This window comes from Cavia porcellus, unplaced genomic scaffold (genome assembly GCF_034190915.1).
Source record: "Cavia porcellus strain 051 isolate PalLab524CR breed Dunkin Hartley unplaced genomic scaffold, mCavPor4.1 scaffold_1, whole genome shotgun sequence".
Classification (NCBI taxonomy): domain Eukaryota; kingdom Metazoa; phylum Chordata; class Mammalia; order Rodentia; family Caviidae; genus Cavia; species Cavia porcellus.
In genome coordinates this window covers 47,670,967-47,688,745 of record NW_026947484.1, presented here as the reverse complement: position 1 = coordinate 47,688,745, position 17,779 = coordinate 47,670,967, and the positions used below count along the sequence as shown (strand labels likewise).

General features: G+C 42.4%; 1 protein-coding gene across 7 annotated transcripts in view; it reads left to right on the top strand.

The window, feature by feature from the left end:
* The first annotated feature begins 11,858 nt into the window (after positions 1-11,858).
* Fermt2 (FERM domain containing kindlin 2) overlaps positions 11,859-17,779 on the top strand; it is a 73,487-nt gene continuing 67,566 nt past the window's right edge. For 5 of the 7 annotated variants that reach the window (XM_063247813.1, XM_063247804.1, XM_063247808.1 and 2 more), the window contains exons 1-2: positions 12,972-13,123; positions 13,344-13,509. In XM_063247813.1, coding sequence (XP_063103883.1) covers positions 13,353-13,509 — 157 coding nt within the window. In that variant the 5' untranslated portion in view covers positions 12,972-13,123; positions 13,344-13,352. Of the gene's footprint in view, positions 12,187-12,971; positions 13,124-13,343; positions 13,510-17,779 lie in introns of those variants that run through there. The other 2 variants (XM_013154622.3, XM_063247814.1) reach the window with 2 other exon arrangements.

Here is a 17,779-nt window from a genome sequence, read left to right as displayed (position 1 = left end):
TTGTTTACAGCTCAACCATCAAAGGCACTGAACTACTAAATATGCATGTGGGTCTGAAAAACACATCAATATTTATGAGTGACATTTATACTCTTGGTTCTAATGGTCTGCAAAGAGAGTTTAAGTTCCCCGAAGGCATAGATCCAAGGCATACATCTAAGGTTGTTTGGAATACTATCTTCCATTCTTTGATTCATTCAGCAAATATTTACCGAGCACCTGCCATGCACTAGGCACTGTGCAGGGTACTGGGGTGAGGGTTAAGGTGATGAACAAAACAAACACAGAGAACCTTGCAACTCTATTTGTATCAACATGGAATGAAGTATGACCATGGTGTGAAACCATGGAACAATAGTGTAAAATTGTGAATGGAACCGGAAGGGCCCTTTAAGAAGCTCACGCTCTGACAATGGAAATGGTGGAGAGGGACACTGGGCAGGATGGAAACAAGCAAACCAACATGTAAGCATTTCAGATTGTTGAATCTTATGAGGGACAAAAGGCAGGTGAGGAAACAGAAACTGGGAGGGTGGGTGAAGGCTACTATAGAACATGTAGTCAGGAAGAGCTTTTCCAAGGGATGATGGCGCTGAGAAACAGAGCCACGGAAGAGCCAGGGAAAAGCCTGCAGGCAGGGTGAGGAATGTCAGGTGCTAAGATGGAAGAGGAACTAGGCTGTCTGGCTGGATACCTCTGTCAGGGCAAGAGGTCAGTGGCTCTAGGGGCCCAGTTAGGAGTTTTAAGCAATGGTTAGGAATTTGTTTTAAGTGTGAGGGAAGGCTTCTAATGCTTCTAAGGAAAGACTGAGTATTGAAATTTAAATGATTGCTCTATAGAAAACAGACTGGAAGGAGAAAGATCAGAGGGAGCACTTGGAAGGTTACTGAATAAATAATCCAAGGAAGAGGACAGGCGATTAGAGCAGGGTGGGAAAGTGGAGATGAAGAGAAGTGGATAATTTGGGGTGTTTCCAGAACACACCCACAGGGCTTAGTGTTGAATTAGTCATTGGAGAAGAACAGATAAGTGAAAAATCAATGCTGACTGGTGATACCATTTGATGAGATGAAAATTTTCAGAGTGGAAATACACAGTGTAGGAAAAGTCCAGAGTGAGACATTGTAGGTTAGTGAGACAGGGCTGGGCTGGGAATCATCAGCATAAAGATAATATAGGGGCCAGGGATTTAGCTCAGTGACATAAACACTCATCTGGCAAGCATGAGGTCATGAGTTCAATCCCCGGTGCAAAAAAAAAAAAAAAAAAAAAAAAGATAATATTCTAAGCCTTAAAGCAGAAAGATATCAGTGAGAAAGAGAAAGTATGAAAAGAACAGAGGTTCTGGATGGAGCACTATAGCAAGCTGAAAGTAGAAATCAGCTACAGGAGGAGGAACCCACAAAAAAGTCTGGAAAAAGAGGGCAGAGAGGTAGAAGAAACTCAAGGAGATGGCAGTGTCCATACACTAAGAGGAGTTTAGTAAGTGCATTTAGACCAGACAAGTGTCTCCGAAAATGCTAAAGAAGAGACAAAAAAAAAGTGCACTTGTTTTGCAACATTAAAGTGCTAGGATTATTTCCAAAAGATAAAAAATATTTCCAAAAGATGAGAAGTATAAAATAAAAAGCGGCCTTTATTCTGAGAACACAGAGAGAGATGACCGGCACCCCCCACCGCTGGCTTCCGGAGGACACGTGGCGTGGAGGCATGTAAATAACCTCGGTTTGAGGTGGAACCTAAGGTGGGCATTAGGGATGCACAGGTAGCCCATTGGTCCTAGGTTTGGCGCCATATGTAAATTTCCAGGGGCGGGAAGATGGCATTACAGGTAACTTCCTAGGGGCAGGGGAGATGGGGCTTCCTGCTTCCGGTTGAGGCTTTCCTGGCTACAGTGTCTTGTCTGGGACAAAACCCTTTCAAAAGATCATAGGTTATGTTATAAAGTCTCAGTGAGTGAAAGGAACAGAGATGTCAAAGACATAAAGTAGGGCTGGGGATATATCTCAGTGGCACAGAGCCTGCCTGGCAAGCACAAGAACCTGAGTCCATAAAGTAATTTTTCCTTAACCCCTTAAAATTCTTGGCAAAAGGCAGATTAACAAGAGGAAAATATGTTTATTAATACAGCGCACATCACATGGAAGAAGTCTTAGTGAAAAACAGTTCAAAGCACAGGCCTTAGATTGCTGGTTTATATAGCATCTTTAACAAAGAACAATACATTGTAGGGCTGGGGATGTAGCTCAGTGGTAGAGCACTTGCCTAGCATGCACGCAGTTCCCAGCCTGTAAAAATAAATTGTGGGAAACTGCTAAGACAAAAGAAAGCAATCTTCAGCTTCCAAGGTGGGAACCTGTAAGAGGGTAGCTATGGAAAGAAGACTAAAGGAGTATAAAGTTTGTTTGCAGAGCCCACTAACCCTGTATCTGGCTCCATAAGAGTCAAGGTTTACTCCAGGAAAGGAAAATTTATATCATGCCTTCAGCTGCAAAAGTGGTGGAATAGAGAGAGCTTGTCTTCTGTTTATTGCCTCTTCATTTCCTTTGGCCAAAAATATTTTTTATGCCTGCCTTGCAAGCAGGCAGTCGTGAGTTCAATCCCCGGTACCGATAAAAAGGAAAAAGACAAAAAAAAAAAAAAAAAATCTTTGTTTTTATCAGAAGCCAGTTTGAGACTAGCTCAGAATGTAACACCTAGAGTTGAGGAAGTTGAGGTATACCTAGAAACTTCTCATTTGAATGGTTTTGTGTTGAAGGAGGCCATTAGCAATAAATGGATAGTGGCGGATAAATGTGATCAAAACAAACTTTTTTCATTCTGTCTTTAAATAGAAGAGAGCAGAACCTGTTTATATTGTTATGCGAATGATCTGAGAGCAAGGAGAGAATTAGATGAAGAAGCAAAATTTGATAATGTGGGAATATAGTACCTCCGAGGGGGCAGGCCCAGAAGGAAATGGGATCCCAGAGTGAAAAACAGCATTTTGTTTTTTAAATTTTTATCACTTAAAAAATACATGTAACATAATATTCACTGTCAAAACCATTTTAAGTGTACAGTTCAGTGATATTTAAGTGCATTCAGAATATCATTCAATCACCACCAGTATCCATCTTCATAATGTTTTTAATCTTGTAAAACATATTTTTTTAAAATTTTATTTAAGGAGGCTGATCCGATGGCAGTGGGTTATCAGAACTTATTAACATTAGTGTCATTAAAGTTGGTATACCACCCCCCCCCCACTGCTAAATTTGACTGGCTTAAAAAAAATGTATTTAAAGAAAGACTAAGCAAAACAGAAAATAGGTAGAAATAATACATACATTCAGAGAAAAAAAAAAACAGTAAGAAATCACTAGTTGATGTTTACATATTGTCATTTTACAAATAGTTGTTCAAGATACAAAAATGGAACATGTAAAGTGGGAATTCAAACAGTGAGACTGCAAACAGTTCTGTTCAACTGTCCAACAAAAACTTAGCAACATGGTTGTCAATCCTATACACTTAAACATACATGCAGTTATCCATATCTTCATTTATGTTGAAATTAAACAAACTAAAGCAGGTTAAACTCATTCTGAACAAAGAATAATAATATTGCTGGATTTTACATCATGATACTCTGTGATCAGCACTGGGTACTGCAGTGCCTTTGTAAAACTTATATTTTATAAAAATAACCTCTTTCAGTCCCTGGAAAGCATCATTCAACTTGCAATCTCTATATGTTAACTACTGTAAGTACCTCATATCAGTGGAATAATGTATTATTTATGTGTATATGTGTGTGCCTTATTTCAACTCATAGGAGCATCCATATGCAGTATCTTGATGAATTTCCACCAATAGTTATCTTTGTTAGGTGCAAGGGGTACTTTTTCCATTCATTAAGTTCTTAATGAGTTATTTGTTTAATTTAGTTCCAGGGAAAGATTTACAGTGACACCTCCCAAGCACCAGATGGCGATGTTCAGCTGCTGGTCGACTCTGTCACCTGCCAGGACCTTCTTAAGACAGACAAAAGCATTTTTGTCTTTCCAGGTTGGACTGAACTAGCCCCACAGTAATTGGAATTGTAGGTGATGACTTTCTTTTTGGCTCTTTTAGTGGAATTGCAACTTCTGACTTGGGAAGAATAGAAGTTTTATGCATTTGAAGAGGATAAAGGACAGAGATCACTTCTCAGAATGGGGGCTGGGAACCACCCGCTTACCTACCCCTGAAACCTAGAAGGAACCAGCTAGATAATTGGTAACCCTAAATATGGGGGTGGGGGGCTCCAATTAACAAACCAAAGCTGATCAAGGCAGGGTCTCTTGTGAGTGGCAGAGTAAAACCTCTAACTGGTGCTTTAAAGCCTGGCCTTCGGCCTCCAGGGCCCGAGGTGGGAGCCTTTCCCACTGCCCTCAGCCCAGCTAGCCCGCAGGAGAGTTTTTCTTAGGCTGGGCAAGCAAATTCACATCAGCACTGTCACCACTGGTTTTCCTTTATGGGCCTCTGAATCTCTGTCCTAGTTGTACCAAAATAATCTCTTGAGCACATCCTTCCTTTCTTACATCCTGGCCCAGATCTGACCTCCTGGAGGATGTCCACCTGAGCCGCACGAAACTCAAGCCAGGCCCATCCTCTCCTCTACTAATGTTGACAGCATTTCTTGAAATCTGTTTCTGTGCCAGTTTACTGCATTCATCTGCGCCTTTCCATTGTTCCAAAATGGTCACCGCCTTTCAGTAACCCAAGCCTGCCCTTGCAGATTGATGGGTATTTCTTCTGGCTTGGCAAGGGCCTCTCCTGCTTCCCCCCCACATCTTTGGAATTATCTCAATGAGAAATCTCAGTTTCGATTTTAAGCAACTATTTCCCTTTTGTATTTTCCAGAGTCTTTACTCTGTCTCCTTGGTTTTGAAAAAGTGTCTTTGCTTTTGTTGCACCTCCAAATTACTTTCTTTCTTTCTTTCTTTTTTTTTTTTTTTTTTTTTTTGCTTCCCTTTGACAAATTTCCTTTTTCTTAACTCTTGGAAATTTGTGATCTGTCTGCCTAAAATTGTCCTCCACCGAGTTAACTGTGCCTTTTCACTGACCATGCTTCAGTTGAACTTTTGTGCTTCATTTGATACTGTAAATCACCTCTTCTGTAAAAATGCCTTCTTTCTCTTATTTTTTGTTTGTTTTGTTTAGCTTACTGGATACCGGACTAACCTGAATTTTTTTCTTCACTCTGATACTCTCTTCTCTGTTACCTTAGTTGAACTTTGTTCCCGCTGTACCTTTAGGGAGCTGTTACCCAAGCGTCAGTCTCACTTGGGGGGTTGAGCCATCCATGACACTCACCTCTGTGTTAATGATTTCTCTGTGTGATTTCATCCTCTGGCAACACTGCCATGTGTATTTTATTGTCCTCTAAATATACCACTGAATATAATGCTTTGACCCCAACCTGAACATTTCTTTATACAAACTCTTCATCCTTCCCGTACCCAGTAATCAGCTCCCCTCCACATCCATTCCCTAGTGAATGACTTCACTGGTTTTTTTTTTTTTTTTTTTTTTGTCTTTTTCATTTTTACTGGTACCAGGGATCGAACTCACGACCGCCTGCTTGCAAGGCAGGTGCTTATGCCGCTGAGCTAAATCCCCAGCCCCTACTTCACTGTTCTTTAGGCCACCTGAATGTCAACACTTTGAAGCATCTCCGACTACATTTTTTCAGATCTAAATCCCAATCTCAGTTCTTCCACATATCAGCTATGTGTGTTAGAACAAGTTATATAATCTAATAACTTCCATTAACTTCCATTGAATAAGAAAAAAGAAAACACCCTCAAGGTTACTTTGAGGAACATTTAAAGTGTCCAGTACAGCACGGGAAACATCAGAAACTCTTAATCACAATTCTGCTGGAATCTTCTGCATTGCCCATTCCATTACATGACCTACTAAGATGTTTTTCTCATGTCTATGTTATGATCAGATTCTTATTTTTTTTCCCCTTTTTATCGGTACCAGGGATTGAACTCACGACTGCCTGCTTGCAAGGCAGGAGCTTATGCTGCTGAGCTAAATCCCCAGCCCTCTATGATCAGATTCTAAACCAACCATCTTGATTCTAGTCCATACTGCTTTCCACCCATTATGTATGTTTTTGGCAGACTAATCTTATTAGACCATTGTTCTCATCATATCACTAACATGCACTGTCCTTCAGAGGGCTCTGGTTTCCACACAGTCTAACCTTCTGTCCTCCTGGTCTGACTTCACTGTGTTTGCTCTCCGTCCAGTATTTCCTTGGCATTTCTTCTTGTCTTCTCCTGCCTCACCGCGTCCCATCCTCCTCTTTTCACTTGGCCTAACTTGACCGCACTACTCTTTCACATCTCTTCACTTTATCATTCCCTTAAAATGTCACATGCCTTTGTTAAGAGTCTAGATGATCACAGTTCTGAAAATGTGTACTTCACAATTTAGGCTTTTGCCTTTTCTCCCTTCTGATCTGTTAATGAGTCATTTTAAAAAATAGCATTATTGAGATATTATTCACATACCATAAAATTCACCCTTTCAGAAGGTACAATTTGGGGGGCTGGGGATTTAGCTCAGCGGCATAAGCACCTGCCTTGCAAGCACTGAGTTCGATCCCCGTTACCGATAAAAAAAGACAAAAAAAAAAAAGAAGGTACAATTTGGTAGGTAGCAGTTGAAAGGGTTTTGGCCCAGACAGGTCACTGTAGCCAGGAAAGCTTCAACCGGAAGCAGGAAGCCCTTATCTCCCCCGCCCCTAGGAATTTACCTGTGACGCCATCTTCCCGCCCCTGGGAATTTACCTATGGCACCAAACCTAGGACAAATGGGCTACCTGTGCATCCCTAATGCCCACCTTAGGTTCCACCCCAAACCGAAGCTACTTATGTGCCTCACTCCATGTGTTCCACGGAGAGATCACTGGACACCAGCAGTGGGGGGTGCTGGTCATCTCCGTGTTCTCAGAATAAAGGCTGCTTTTTGTTTTATACTTCTCATCTTTTGGAAATATTTTTCATCTTTCGGAAATAATCCTATCAGCAGTATATTCGCAGGCTTGTGCAACCATCATTAATTCCAAAGCACTTTTATCACCCCCCAAATCAACACTGCACCCATTAGTGGTAACGCCAGCTCTCTCCTCACACACCTTCTCAGCTTCTGACAACCACTAATCTATTTTTGGTCTCCAGGGTTTTGTTTACTCTGGATATTCCACAGAAATGAAATCATATGATATTAGCCTCTATGACTGGCTTTAATCACTGAGCATGATTTCATCTATTTTGAAGCATTTGCCATTACATGTTGTGGGGCTGGAGGAATGCAACCCCAGGGCGTAGCGTATACTTCATTTCTTTTCTTGGGCTGACTAATATTCCGTTGCATGGATATATCCTTTTTTAATCTGCCTATTCACTACATGAAAGAAGTTCAGATGATTTTCATCATTTATGACCTTATGTATAGTCATATACAAGATTGTTTTCCTTATTTCAGTGCTGGGGACCATACCCAGGGCTTCACACATGCTAGGCAAATACTGTACCACTGAGCTACATCACCAGCCCACAAGCACAAGTTTTTATGTGGATAAACATTTTCAATTCTTTTATATGTATGCTGTTTTAGTAATTTGTTAATATGGCAACTATAACAAAATGCCAAAAATGGAGTACTTTATGAATTGTTAACTGATTGTGTCAATTTGAGTAAGAAATGGACAACAAAACTAGATCTGCACAGTTCTGGGTGTGGCTAAGGGATTTGTTGAAAACAGATGCCCCACCCTGGGTATGACAGCAACATTAGGATGTCTGGACCAAATAAAAGGGAAAGGAATGAAGACTCAAAGGAATGAAAGCTCGCTTCTGTTTCTTCTGAGAAGAGCTCCAGTTTTCCCTCTTCACCTTGAACGTCATCTCCTGGCTTCCAGCAGCCTCTTCAGCCTCCCGGCACTGATCCTTCAGCTTCCAGCATAAACCCTTTGGCTTCCAGATGTGGACTTGCCCGGGACACTACAGTGAGCTCCAAGCATTCCACTGGATCTTTCAGGTCTCCAGCGCACAGACGGCCCTTTTGCCCTCTTCTGCACCTGACTGTGGGTAGCCCTTGTAAGCCAATATTGTAAATTCGTATATATTTGTAAATCTTGCATTAAATCAGTTTTTCTAGGAAGCACTAACTGATACATAAAACAAAATAATTTATTTCTCTCAGTTCCAGATGCTAGTTAAGTCCAAGGTCAAAACAGCAAAGGTTTATTTCCTGTGAGAGCTCAGTGAGTGCCAAACTTTTTGCAATGGGTGATTTAATCAATGGGTTCTCTCATGACCCAGTGAAAGGCCCACCTCTTAACACTATAAAGTTATGGAAGTTAGGATTTCAATGTATGAACTTGGCGAGGATGCTCAGAACCCAGCATATGGTCATCCCATGGTTAACCTTTCAATGAACAGCCACATTATTTTCCAAAACAAATGATCACTTTGTACCTACATCACCAATATATAAGGGTTGCAGTTTCTCTGGATCCTTGCCAACACATGTTATAGTCATTTTTTAAAAATTATAGCTATTCTAGTGGGTATGAAGGATTACTTCATCATGACTTTGATTTGCATTTCCTTGATGACTAATGATCCTGAGTATCTTTTTATGTACTTATTGGTCACTTTCACGTATCTTATTTGAAAAACTACATATAACTTTTGCCTACTTTGAATTATTTTTTTTTTAATGTGGTACTGGGGATTGAACTCATGACCTCGCACTTGCCAGGCAGGTGCTTATGTCACTGAGCTAAATCCCTAGCGCACTTTGAGTTATCCTGAATTATTGTAAAATTGTTACAGGTCTTCATATTGAATCCCACTTAGCAAACATTCCTTTATTTGCTAATGCTTTGCTATCTTATCTAAGAAGCTATTGTGTAATCCAGTGTCACAAAAGTTTAGTTCTACATTTTCTTTGAAGAATCCTTATCGTTTTTAGATCTCACATTATAAATCTATGATTTGTTTTTATCTGTATCTGTATCCGATGTGAAGTAGGAGTCTAATTTCATCCTTCCATATGTGGATTTCCTTTCTAATGTTTTAAATGCCAACTGTAGATAGCCTGGCTAACAGCTTGTGACATATGTCACACACCTATCTCAGTTCCTGACAGGATGCTAAATATACAGTTAGCTACCATGTTGTCATAAATGTGTGTGAATGTATTTTTTGTCAAGGTTCTGAACATCTCACACCAGTGTCCCAGTGTTCCAAAACCAGAGGGAGAAAATAAGATACCATACCCCATGATCTTCTAAAAAAAAAAAAAAACTTTAATTAAAACAGTAAATGCAACAGTGTATTCTTTACTCTTAGCAGTTTCATTATCTCAGAGCCCTTCTTGCCTCTGTGTGAAAACAGACCTATGCTTAGAAAGTTTTTCTTGTTCTTCAGTTCGCCAGGCCTTTTCTTGGTTGTTTTTTTTTTTTTTTCTTTTTAAACAAGGACCATCTACTTCCCTCTCAAAAAAAAAAAGTGATTTTGCCACTGTCCTTCCCATTCTTGGTTTACATCCCACAGTCTGTGATTTCTGCCTCCATGATAGCTTTATCAGTATGTTCCATTTTTGGCAATCCCCAAGACAAAGAAAGAATTCCACTCACCTGGCATTTGACAGTAATAATTCATTACATTCCATCTTGCTGGCCTCATATCAAATGTTTAAACCCCCTCTTAACACATTTCATACCCCTACAAAACCTCTCTCATTTTCTCCAACCCAGCTTCTCTCCTTATTTCAATCCCAGTAATTATATTTTGTGTGAACCTTTTAGAAATACCCCTTTAAAGCACAGCATAAGTAAGCTCAGAGAAAAAGCTGAAGTGAACCTGGGGATTACCAAGCCCAAAGGCTGCACTGGACGGCAGATCTGTGAGGTATCCTTCAGTCTAAATCTAAGTCCAGTGCTTGGTACCTTATTTGGGTATTGCTGCTTTCAATGCTTGAGCTGTTCTTCCAAACACCGGCGTTCTCAGCTACTTTTCAGTATGATGTAAGTACTACAAGTATTGTATGTCTTAGAGATTCTTGTGGGGGGACTTCAGATAAGATTCTCCTACATTTAAATACCCTGGAAAATTTTAGGTAGAAGTAAATACTTAAGAAATGCACTTGAAGATCTCACTTAACTAGAAAAAAAAATTCCAGTTTCTCTTTAATCTTCAAGGCAAGCAACAGCTTGAAATACTCAGACAGAAGGGAGTAGCTATGCCCATCTTCACTTTTCCCTCAGTGGTACTAAATGGAGGGTCCCTGCCTCCCTGGGCATGATATTGCTCACCTGTCAGCTGGTTTTCTAAAGCTAGTCAAGCACTTTATAAAATTACAATTAAACTGGGCATGGTGGCACACACCTGCAATCCCAGCACTTGGGAGGCTGAGGCAGGAGGTTCCTTGCAAGTTCCAGACCAGTCTGAGCTACCAAGTAAGCTCAAGGCCAGCCTGAACTGCATCGTGAGACCTTGTCTCAAAAAAAGACAATCAATCAATCAATCAAGCTATAATTAAGCTATTTCAAATGTTAAGCAATGGACTAGTTATTTATAATATCAACTTCTTGTCACTAAGTGGAGGAACATTCGTAGACATGGATTGTGGATGGAACAACAGACTGGTAGGTACTATAGTGGAAGGTTCAGAATATAACTAGAAAGTGGACACCAAGTCTTAAAGGGGCTTCTGAGCCTTAATAGCTTCAACAATTTTGTCAGAGGAAAGGGAATACTCAGAAAGATATAGTATTTGTTTCTCTAAAAGGTGGTTTGAGACGCTGTAGTTGCCAGAATCTTACCAGAACATGCACACAGGTCCCTAAGGTACAACTCTAGCCTTACTCCCAGCTCCATTTTCTAACTCCTCCACACTCTCCTACATAGTCCCTAATCTCTATATCCTCCATTCTCTATTTTTTTTTTTTTGTTTTGTTTTGTGCCATCTATAATGCATGCCATCTTATCATTATCTACTGCCAACAATCTCTAGGGAGTAAGGTGGGGAAAATATATAGATAAAAGTTTACTGTGGGGATCTCCCAAGTGCAAGATTTTCCCCTGGGACAAGACCTATTGACTTTTGACATCTGTGTTGACAGGCCACCAGCATCTGTTCCACGTGCTGTGTGCTGAGCTATTTGTAAATTTGTGCACAAGGCAAAGAATCCGAGGTCCTCAAGCTAAAAGAGCTCAAGTTTTATTTAGGGATACGGAAAACTACAAAAGGAAAATCCTGTCCGAGAATCCAGGAGACTGTCTCTCTTGCGTCTGTGGTGGTGAATGTAATCACAGGCACACAAAAACTGATGAGCTGAATCCAACTCTAGTTGGTGATAGAAAAGTTCTGGGCGCAGTTTTCAAGTTTGTAGAAAATAAAGGATAGAAGAAAACAATTGTCCATGCTCTCAACACCTGCATCACTTCTTAACACGGTGGTGTATTTCCTTTCGGTCTTTTTTTCTCTGTATATTTCAAAACAGACAAGCTCCTAGTTTTACAACTGTATGTTCAATTTTCTATATATATATTTTAAATCCCAACAAGCAGTTGTTTTATTCAACGGTCTTTGTGTGTATTTTCAACACCAGAATTTACATAAACGCTCCTTCCTGCCCAGACATTCATATTATTTCCAAGTGAAGTATGTGGAACATCCATGAGGAGAAATAATTGGACAGTGGTGAGACCAGAGACAAGTCATCAATTTCTCCATGAGCTAAAATCACTATAGTGGTTTTCCCTTTTTATTTATTTATTTTTTTTTTGTGCCAAACCCTCAGCATCGGACTAAATTTGGCTGCCTTCACTCCTTGATGAGCTCCACCCCTTTCTCAAAGCTCTACCCTGTTTGCACAAAGGAGTTTTTTGCCTGGTGGGCCCCTTCCGAGGTGTCTGAGAGTTGAAGACCACCCTGAGACACTTGAAACTGAGGTCTTTCATACTGTATCTTATAGAGCCTTCCAGACGTAAATTTCTCTGAGCCCTGCGTTGGCTAGTGAGGTTTTCCCGGGCTTGTCCCATCCAACAGTGCACAGTAAACGGGGAAGTGCAGCAAAGCGGACAGCAGGAGGATCCTTCTCCATCACCATCACCTGGCAGCCTGCAACAGGTAAAGCCGCCAGCTGTGCTGCAGGCGCCGTTCCAGAGCTGCTCGGATTCCTTCAAGCAGAGGCTGGGGGTCAGGCAGGGATCGATCCTCGCCCGCCCCAGAGTCTCCATCAAGACTGTCAGTTCCAGTGCGTGCCGAGGCCCAGAGAGGCTGGGAGCCGGGTAAAACCCGCAGCGCTGCGGGTTCTTCCCTTTCGGAGCTGGGGCGCGAGCGACGCGCAAGGGGCCGGCGCTCTGGGCCGGGCGCAGAGGGCGGGCGGCCTCCCGGAGACGAGCGGGCCGCGGGCTGCGCGGGACACCGGGGGCGAGGCGGTCTCTGCGGCTCGCCTCCCTGTGGGCTTTCGCGTCCTTTTGTGGGACGCTCACGGCGCCGGCTGGGGCACCGATTTCTCAGTTTCTCCATCCCCGCCGCCCCCAGGACTCCTGGGCCGCTGCAGGCTGGGGAGGCACGGGAGGGCCCCGCTGTTCCCCGAGAACCGCCCGCCTGGGGCGCCCCGCGCCCGCGGCCTCCGCCTCCCCCTCCTCAAGTCCCGCCGGCGAGAGCCCGGATGTTGGATCCGATCCCGGCGCTGGGTCCTTCATTTCCATAAAAGGGCAGCGCTCCGCAGGGCCGAGATTGCCGCCGGCGCCCCCCGCCCCGCCCGCCTGGCCCGGCCGGCCCGGCCCGGCGCCCCGCCCCCGCCCCTCCCTCCCTGCTCTCCCGGGCGGCGGCGGGGAGAGCGCGGGCCGGGGCGGGCGGGGCGCAGCGGGGCGCGGGCCGCGGCTGGACCGGCTGAGGGGCGGGGAGAGGGGGTGGAGCGCGGGAGCCAGGCGAGGGGCAGCGGCCGCCGGACTCCATTAGGCGCTCTGGCCGGAGGCAGCGCGAGCCGCGGGACAGCCGCACACACTGACGCCGCCGCGTGAGCCCCAGGCCGGGAGCGCGGGAGCGCAGGAGTGCGGTGAGGGCAGGGGCGCGGGGCGCGACCGGGCGGCAGGTGAAGCCGCCGCGGTCCGCTAGGCGGGGGCCGGGGCCGGGGCGCAGTCCCCGGCCGAGTCGGCACGGACAACGCCGGGAACCCCCAGCCTTGTCCGGGCCGCGGCCGGAGCGGCGAGTTGTGTGGGATCCGCGCGTCTCAGGGGGAGTGACGCTGACGAGAGCCATTTCCTCCGCGCTCGCAGGAAGAAGCCATGGCTCTGGACGGGATAAGGATGCCAGATGGCTGCTACGCGGACGGGACGTGGGAACTGAGCGTCCATGTGACGGACCTGAACCGCGATGTCACCCTGCGAGTGACCGGGGAGGTGCACATCGGAGGGGTGATGCTCAAGTTGGTGGAAAAACTCGGTAAGTGGCGAATCCCCGGAGCGTGGAGTCCGGACTTCCCAGGATCGGAGGGGGAGGGGAGAGGAGACCTGGGGGGAGGGGCGGGCCTGGGGATCCGAGCGTCCCGCCGAGGGTTTTAGGAAAACGTGGGCTCTACCCTGCGCATCTTTTGTTACTCTTGGAGTGATCATCGGGTAGCCAGTGGTTCGCGTCTCCCTGTTACAGACTTCATTGCGTAGCCGCGAAGGCGGGGGGTACTCCTGAATGCTTTTTGTTTGCGGTCTTTACGTTGCAAATAGGCAGAGTGAGCAAAAATTGGGAGGATCATCTTACGGGGTCTGCGGCTCCTCGTTTCTCTTCTCTGTTACCCCTGAACCTTGGTGACATTTGTTAATGCATAGTCCATTTAAGAAAATTGTGCTGGGAAATGTGCAGCTGCGGCGTCGGTCTGAAGTTGCCCCAGCCGCACTTACTACGTGATGGAGCGCGTTAAAATAAAAGTCCCAAGCGTCCGCTCTTTGAAGGGGTGGGGCAGGCTTGACAAACTTGGTAGCTGTAGTCCTTGCCGGAAGGAAGCTTTTTCAAGGGTTCAATTTTGTATGAATAACAACGCAGTGAAAGGACTTTGTGTTTGAAAAGCAGACTTGATTAAAATAATTCCAGATTGACAACATGTGCTTGAGTACAGATCCATACTCTGGATTGGTTTTGACTCAGGTTTAAGCAATGGAGTGTTTTACAGTGTGCAGTGTTAAGAAATTTTCTACTTCACATTTTGTTAATGATGAAACTGTTTTCAACTGGACGAGTCAGCTGCATAGATGAGATAGAAGATTTTATCATATGATAAAGGCTGGCAGGAGTGCCTTCCAAGGCTTTAGAGTGCCATCTGCATAAAATGCAGTTTGATAAGTAACCTGTATTATTGTCCTTGTCTCTCTCTCTGTCTCTCTCTCTGTCTCTCTCTCTCACTCACTCAAACAGCAGTTATTCTTCAAGCCACTCTGGAAAAGTAAAGAAGCAGTTATTTACTAGGAAATGTGTTTCTTACTAAGGGGATATTGTGTATGTTTACCATGTAAACTTACTGAAATAGCAGTATGATAAATTTGCAAAATTAGGCAGACTGCTTTTTAACCCTGCAGGAAGTTTATTATTGAAAGACTAAAAGGAAGCTCCTTACAGCAGATTCCTTCTTAAGACTCTGCATTGTCTGGCTCCATGAGACAGCCCAGGAAAGAAAGCCTAGGGAACCCTTGGGAAAATATGATTTTGCTAGTTTAATCAGTTAACTGTTGGTTCAGCTTTCATCTGATTAAATCAGTTACTGTTTACAAAATATTTTTGAGCCTTTTTGTCCACTAGTTTGGCATTATTTAAGAGTACAAAGATTATAGTTGCTTATATTTCCTTTGTTTTCAAGGGAATCAAGCCTTTGTGGTAGAGACTGGTATATGACAGATTTTATTAATACTCTGGTTTCAATAGATTTTTTTTATGTTTCAAAGAAGGAGCTGTTGAAGGTGACTAAAGCAACTTACAATTCTTGAAAGCAAGGTTTATCTCATGAATAAATAATGATTTCTATATTTATGTCACATTGATTATAACTGCTTATTATAGTCACACTTAAGTAGAAATAATAAAGAATAGACTACAGCATTGTTGTTAATTTTAAGTGCCAAAATCTTAATCTTGTAATGCTGATACATTTTGACTTTTTTTTAATTTAGAGAAAGAAGCCTACCAAGGTGTAGGAGATGCTATACATATGGAAACATTGCATTTTTAAAAACTGAACCCTGGGGCTGGGGATTTAGCTCAGCGGCATAAGCACCTGCCTTGCAAGCAGGCAGTTGTGAGTTCGATCCCCGGTACCGATAAAAAGGAAAAAGACAAAAAAAAAAAAAAAAAAAAAAAACTGAACCCTGTTGTTTTTTAAATACCAAATAAAAAGTGCTTTTCAGTATAAATTTGATTTTTCTTTTTGATAAAAGTAGAGCTAAATGATTTTTGTTTCTGATTTGTAGGATTAGATACTTTGAATGGTAAGCTAATTTGTTATCTGCTGAGAAATAATTGGTGGAGAAATTCAGTAGGGCACCATTGAAAACATCCACAAACCCCTGGCGTTTTTCACATTTGCTTAAAGCTGGAATAACTTGCCCCTTGAAGTCCAGAGCCCAGCATTGTGTCACTTGAAAGTATTAAAGGGCAAACTGGAAGGCTGCTTGTTGACAGTGACTGAAATAGATCAAAGCAGCTTGCAGAGTAGATAAGAGATGGAGATCACTGTAGGTTGAGGTGGTACCGGGTCAGGTGTCTAGGGATTAGGAGCAGTGACAGCAGCATGAGCCTCTGTGACTGAAGCATTTAATGACAGGAGGCACTGTAGGCAGATTCCTGTACATCTTCAGGCTCCAAACTGCCTAATACTCTTCTTAGTTTCAGTGGAGGTGTATGAATATTAAAGTATTAGTTTTAGATTATCTTCTTATGTAATGATTAGTAGCAGCATTTATTTCCCTGGAGATGATAGGTTTCAGGGTGATCCTTCCCTTTAACATTGTGTTCAGATTTGGAGTACACATGTGAAGTCTCTGAGAAAAAGTCTTTTTTTTTTTTTTTTTTTTTTTTTTTTTTTGCCTTCATTTGCTTCTCAAAGGTAGAACAGGTTATAGCACAACTATAGGACAGGCTTTGAGCTACAGTGTGCATTGATTGCAAACTGCAGCATTTTAACTAAACAAGTCAAAAACATAATACTTCCGGGCCGGGGATTTAGCTCAGTGGCATAAGTGCTTGCCTAAAAACATAATATATTGTCCCTTAGATATTCTTTGTGTTTAGAATTTTATGAAGACTGTGTTTCAAGAAAGGTCATTAAAAGATGATTTTTAGATTTATGAATCGAATTAAAAGATTTAAGAGGTCTTTTTAAAATCTCAATGTAAAACATATTAGCCATTCTGTAGTTATCTTTTAAATAAATTAGTATATGCTATGAAAAGTGGGCTCTATGGAATCGTGTTTTGATGTGACTGAAACTTGTTTCATGTGTGACTCGTTCTGAACTGATACTAAATTAATTCCTTCAGTATTTATACCTTATCTTGCAAATGAAAAATTATTTCATCTATTAAAAAATAGACTGAAAACTGAATAGTCTTTGTATTTTTGCAGGTTTTTGTTTGTTTGTTTTGATTGTTGTTAAAAACAAATGTCAAACATATATATCCTGGGGGGAGGGGGGTTAATTGGCATCAAACCCAGGGCCCCTCACATCTGGGCAAGCTAGCACACTGTCACTGAGCTACTCCCAACCTTTTTTTATTTTACTGTGAAACAGGGTAATACTGAGATACGCAGCCTGGCCTCACACTTGGAATTCTCTTAGCTGTCAGGTAGCTGAGATTACGTGCCGCCATGTGTGGTTTATCTAGTGTTTTAATTTATTTGATACAGAGTTTGTTAAAGAAAAAGTTAAAATATAAAATATCAGGAATACAGATTATGAATATAAGACATAAGATAATAAATTATAAATTAATTGTATGAAATACATTTTGTAAAGAAGAGGACCAATTCTGTGGGATTCCTCCTGAGGTCACTGAAAAGTATTTTTTAAAAAGCAGTTCTGCTCAGTGAGATTCAGAGCCCACCTCTGAGAATTCTAAATACCATAGACATGTGTAGTTTAATACTCAGTGGATTTGTTCACTGCAATTTCATATTGTTTTACAAAAGTTGTCTTTTTAAAACTTGTGTGTATAGTTGAATCTCAACCTTTCTATAAAAATTTGTTGTAAGTGGAGAATAGGGAATTTATAGTAATATGCATTTCACTGAATAGAAGTCTCCAGCCACCAGCTTTATGAGCTTGAAAGAGAAATTAGCTACTTCTGAATTTCTTCTGAATTTCTTGTAGCTCTGATTCTGTGTGAGGAAAGTGCACATTGGGTTATATCAGATCTGGTAATGCAGACAGGGAGAAATACAAGTTTGGAAACTCAGAAGTAACTGAAAAGAAGTACATGGAATCGTCTTGGAAAATTTGAGGATTGTGTTTCTGAATGTGGTTTTAGAAGTCATCCCTGCTTTAAAGTGTGTCATTTTCTTACCATACAAAAATGAAATACAGGGGCTGGGGATTTAGCTCAGCGGCATAAGCGCCTGCCTTGCAAGCAGGCAGTCGTGAGTTCGATCCCTGGTACTGATAAAAAGGAAAAAGACCAAAAAAAAAAGAAATACAATGCACATATGTTGGAGTTACATGTTAGAGTTACATTGT